At 53.8% G+C, this 4,645-nt stretch overlaps 1 protein-coding gene across 1 annotated transcript in view; it reads right to left on the reverse strand.

The window, feature by feature from the left end:
- Positions 1 to 4,234, reverse strand: part of N (neurogenic locus Notch protein) — a 370,307-nt gene extending 366,073 nt beyond the window's left edge. The window contains exon 1 of the mRNA XM_011502136.1: positions 4,034 to 4,234. Within this exon, the coding sequence (XP_011500438.1) occupies positions 4,034 to 4,154 (121 nt within the window). The 5' untranslated portion in view covers positions 4,155 to 4,234. The remainder of the gene's footprint in view (positions 1 to 4,033) is intronic.
- Between the last annotated feature and the right edge of the window lie 411 nt (positions 4,235 to 4,645).

Below are 4,645 nucleotides of genomic sequence, written 5' to 3' on the forward strand. Positions count from 1 at the left end.
CCCCGCCCCCCCCCCCTCCCACCATCCCACTCTCCCTCGCTCATTGCTGCACCAAACCCCATGCCATCGTCACCTGGACGTCGGTGTACCGAGGGAGGGCGAGGAACCCCTCTCGGGAGGAAAATGGACGGTAGAGGAAAGGGACCCTCGGCGAAAAAAAGCCTCGGTGCTTTGCGGAGACTTGCGCCGAGAGGCGCGCCGCCGCTTCCCGGAAAGCGGAGCTGTCAATGGGCGAGGGGCGGGGCGGAGCGAATGAGCGGGGCTGGTGAGGGATGAAGGCAGTCGGGGAAGGGCGAACGGAAGGGGAGGGGGGGGGGGGGGGGGGGGGGGTGTTGCGAAGGGATGAGGGGAGATGTGTGTGTGGGGGGGGGAGGCCACCTGTCCCTGGCAGGGTTTCTCAATGGGGTTGAGGGACACTGGTGAGTTGCGCGCAAAACGCCTGAGCCCACCACGTGCTTCGAGCTCGCCGCGGCGGACCCCGAGGCGGCCCCCGAGGCGGTAATTACGCCAATTCCAAGGGAAGAGCCGAGGCTGCCGATGGAGACTCGGCGGCCCCTTCCCGCCGTTCGAGGGCCACGATGATCGACGAGGCTCGTAGGGGTTACCGTGGCTCGCGCGTCCTTACCCCAACCACCGCGCCGATCAACGACCGTGAGAATTCCGCGAGCGCGGGCTGTGCGTCTTCGAGCAGCCGATAATCCCAATACATTTTTCGAGCTGCTGGAAGTACGAAAATAGATGTCCCACTGGTGCGCCGTCCACCCGGCAGGGATGCATCCTTGCACGAGCTCGTGCCCTCAAGTATTACAGGCTCCACTCCACGCTTGCGAAAGCGGCGTGCGCGTGTCCTCCTACACCCCCTCCTCAGCTCCGCCAACGCAAACGCGAGCGTCACCACCACCGAATTCGAAGCGAGCTAGAGACGGCGGAGAGAGGGGAGAGGCAGCTGGCAAGAAGGAAAGAAGCGAGCCTACGGGACCAGCCGAGAGATGGTCGATCGTGCCTCTGGACCACGGCCTTACGCCCTAACGCGGTTGCTCGCGCGTGCGGCCCTTCCGCGTCCTTCCGGTACATGGCGGTCGTATGGCCGAGCCTCGGCCAACATCCTCCGGGATCCGAGAAGTCTGGTCCATCCCCGTAGGCGGACGGGTCGTCCGATGATACGCAGGAACGAGGGAATGTGGTTGTCGAGATGGGTTTATCAGCTCTTATATAGAGAGGGAATTGAACGGTTAAAAGGATCGATTCGATTATTCGGCCCTTGCCCTGCGGCTGCAGCAAAAGGCAGAGGGACAATCGAGGTCGCGCGGTCGCCGATGAGATCTTAGATTATCTCTGTCGTGGCGAAGGAATCCTTTAATCGGCATTTTAATATGTTTTCCCCGCGCCCTTGCGCGCTATTACACTTGGTACTTTTTGTACGAGGAGGAGGAGGAGGACGATGACGTACGTGGGGACGCGCGGGTCCGCTATAATTCTTAGGACACATAAACGCGGCGCGGCATCCTTTGTCAAGTGGGCAAAGTGGAAAGATCGCTCGCTTGAATTTATGAATTCTGAAACTGCGCACAAGTGACTAATAGTAATAACGAACGAAGCGGGCACCGTTTCGTGGACCCAAGGCCCGCTTTTCCGTTAAATTACTCGACGGGCGCGTAGCTCGCGAACGAGCTATTTGGTATAGAGGGGCGGGCGGGGCCGGGGGCGGAAAGACGAGAGAGACCGGGATCGTAGGAACTCGAGGGCCGGGATATTTCGTCGGCTTTGTGAATCGATGAATTAATGTAGCACCGCAAATCCAATTGACCGATCGAAATGTTCGAGTAGCAGGTAAAGGTGGAAATAGCGATGGGGACGGGCGTATATGCAGGAGGCGTTAATTGCAGAGCGAATCGGCCATTTGGCCCGGGGGAAAATTTCGTAATTCCGAGATTGGCGATAGTCTTGTAATGTAAAAATAAAATTCGGCTTCTAAAATTAAAAGGCACGAGAATAGAAAAACTTGGCGAATTGAGCATCGAACTTGAACTTGATGATTCTTAGTTATCTCAGCGAGTTTTCGACATTGTCGCACTCGTCGTGGCGCCTGATCCTCGATAATCTTCGTCCTCTTGAAATTTCCATTAAAATTCAAAGAAGAAAAGCAATAATGGAGTGCCAATTTTTTCCCTAGCATGCACATAAAATTAATTGCAATCTTTACTGTGATTGAAATGAATCGAGTGACCTAGTCATAAACTCGAATATAAAAGTACATAAATGTGGTACGTGTAAGGTGAAATTTGCTCGCTCCTTTATTCCTCCATTCCCGTCTCTATCCGCCGCTTTCCCTTCTCCCTTACTATTTTTTTTTTTTTTTTTTTTTATCTTTCTCTTTCTCTTTTCCACTTTTTTTTTCCCTTTTTTTTAACTTGTAAGGTGAAATTTGCTCGCTCCTTTATTCCTCCATTCCCGTCTCTATCCGCCGCTTTCCCTTCTCCCTTACTATTTTTTTTTTTTTTTTTTTTCATCTTTCTCTTTCTCTTTTCCATCTTTTTTTCCACTTATTTTCAACTTAAAATTTGTCTCCTTCTTCTTTCTTTCTTTATTTTTCTTTCTTTTTCATTCTCTTTTTTCTTTCCTTTTTAATTGTTCGATTCGATTCCAATGCTCGAGATACGTTTCCTCGTGTAAAATCGACATGGCAATGAAAAAAATATAATTATTTTTGATATATTGTATCGCGATGAGTCTGGATAGCTTGTAAATGTTACCCGCGTGCTAATATCAACGCCCATAGATAATAATTTGTATGGACGTGTAAACGCAGGCTCGATCACCTCGACACGTGGAGGCGGGAGTCACGTTGATTATTCAATGCCGAACAAGCGAGCTGACTATCTTAGACCGTAGGTAGGAGAGTTAGGGGAACGGGGCGGGAGGGAGTGGGGAAGAGGCGCGCATCGATATATTTGCCTTGGGCAAAAAGTTTGAAGAACGCAGGCCATTGCTTGTCTTTCAATTCCTCATTTGCTATGAGTTTTTCTGTTGTCCGCTGCCCTAGAGGCCGAGATGAAAAAATCGTTATTTTCGTGTTGAGGACAAGAGGGGCAGAGAAGCGCGACCTTGGCCATCGCATACTCGCAGCGCAAACTCTACGACATCCGAATGAATAAGCAATGAATTGCATAGCCAATACATTACCAATTAAAACGCATCGTAAGGGCCGATGGTTGGCTGAGAGTGGCAAACTATAAACAAGGAGAGACTATTGGCCAATTTGGGACGCGATTGTTGCCAATTCTGCTCCCCCCCCCTTCCAATTAATCCTCAACAAACACATAATGCAAATTATTAGGGCCTGAATAAACAGAATCGGCGCTGGAGGATGGTCCGTGCCCAGGTCGTCGCGACAATCACAGCACGAAATCGAGAGAAACGATGGGCCCTAACGTGATCGAGGCCCTAACGGACGTTGCAGAAAAGTTACGACGCGAAATTCCGACTTGTGGCACTAGGCCAAAGGACCGTACGTCGAAGTCTAGGAGGCCCCGTACAAGGGATATAAGGGATAAGACACTCAACCCCTCGCGGTAATCATCGAGAACAGGCGAGCGTTATCGTTTCCCACCAGGGCCCCACGACTGAAACGCGGGGCCAGCCGGTCGACATTTTCGCCAAGGTTAGTAACGGCCGGAGCAGCTGCGAGCGTGGCGACGTTCGACGCGCCGCGGAATACCGATGCACTTTCTCCAGCGGACGCGACTCAACACCACCCACCTACCCCACCCACCTACCGACCAACCAACGCAACCAGCCAACCGACCAATATCCACCACCCCCCCCACCCCTCTCTCGCTCTATCTCTCTCTCTCTCTCTCTCTCTCTCTCTCTCTCTCTCTCTATCACGCTTTACCACCCAAACACACACACACACACAGACACCCACCCTCGCACACTTCTGCACGCCCCCCCGCCCCCTCGGCGGCAGCAAAACAAAAACACGAGGGTCGCCGGGGTGGCCAGTGTTGATGCGACTGGACCGGGGACTCACCGTAGGCAGTTGGCAGGAGGCCGAGGAGGACGGCCGCGACCAGGAGGAGCCGCTGCCCCCTGGGGAGCCTCCGTCCCGGGCGCCGCTGCTGCTGCTGCTGATGCTGCTGCGGCGGCGGCATCTGGAGAGACCTTGGACGGGGGCTTCCTTTCTTCCTCCCTGCCTCCTCTTCTTCCTCCCTATCGTCCTTCCTTCCTTCCTTCCTTCCTTCCTTCCTTCCTTCCTTCCTTCCTTCCTTCCTTCCTTCCTTCCTTCCTTCCTTCCTTCCTTCCTTCCTTCCTTCCTTCCTTCCTTCCTTCCTTCCTTCCTTCCTTCCTTCCTTCCTTCCTTCCTTCCTTCCTTCCTTCCTTCCTTCCTTCCTTCCTTCCTTCCTTCCTTCCTTCCTTCCTTCCTTCCTTCCTTCCTTCCTTCCTTCCTTCCTTCCTTCCTTCCTTCCTTCCTTCCTTCCTTCCTTCCTCTACCGCGGCGCCGGCACACACTTCATCGGGAGGCACCAGTCGCGCGCACCACGGGCCTCCTCGTCGCGCGCTCACAAGTGGGTTATCGGGGGAGACCGGGGACCACCCGGGAGCACCTCGGGAGCACCTAGGGAGCGGAGCCTGAAGTCGGGAA

Source organism: Ceratosolen solmsi, unplaced genomic scaffold (assembly GCF_000503995.2).
Source record: "Ceratosolen solmsi marchali unplaced genomic scaffold, CerSol_1.0 scaffold43, whole genome shotgun sequence".
NCBI lineage: Eukaryota > Metazoa > Arthropoda > Insecta > Hymenoptera > Agaonidae > Ceratosolen > Ceratosolen solmsi.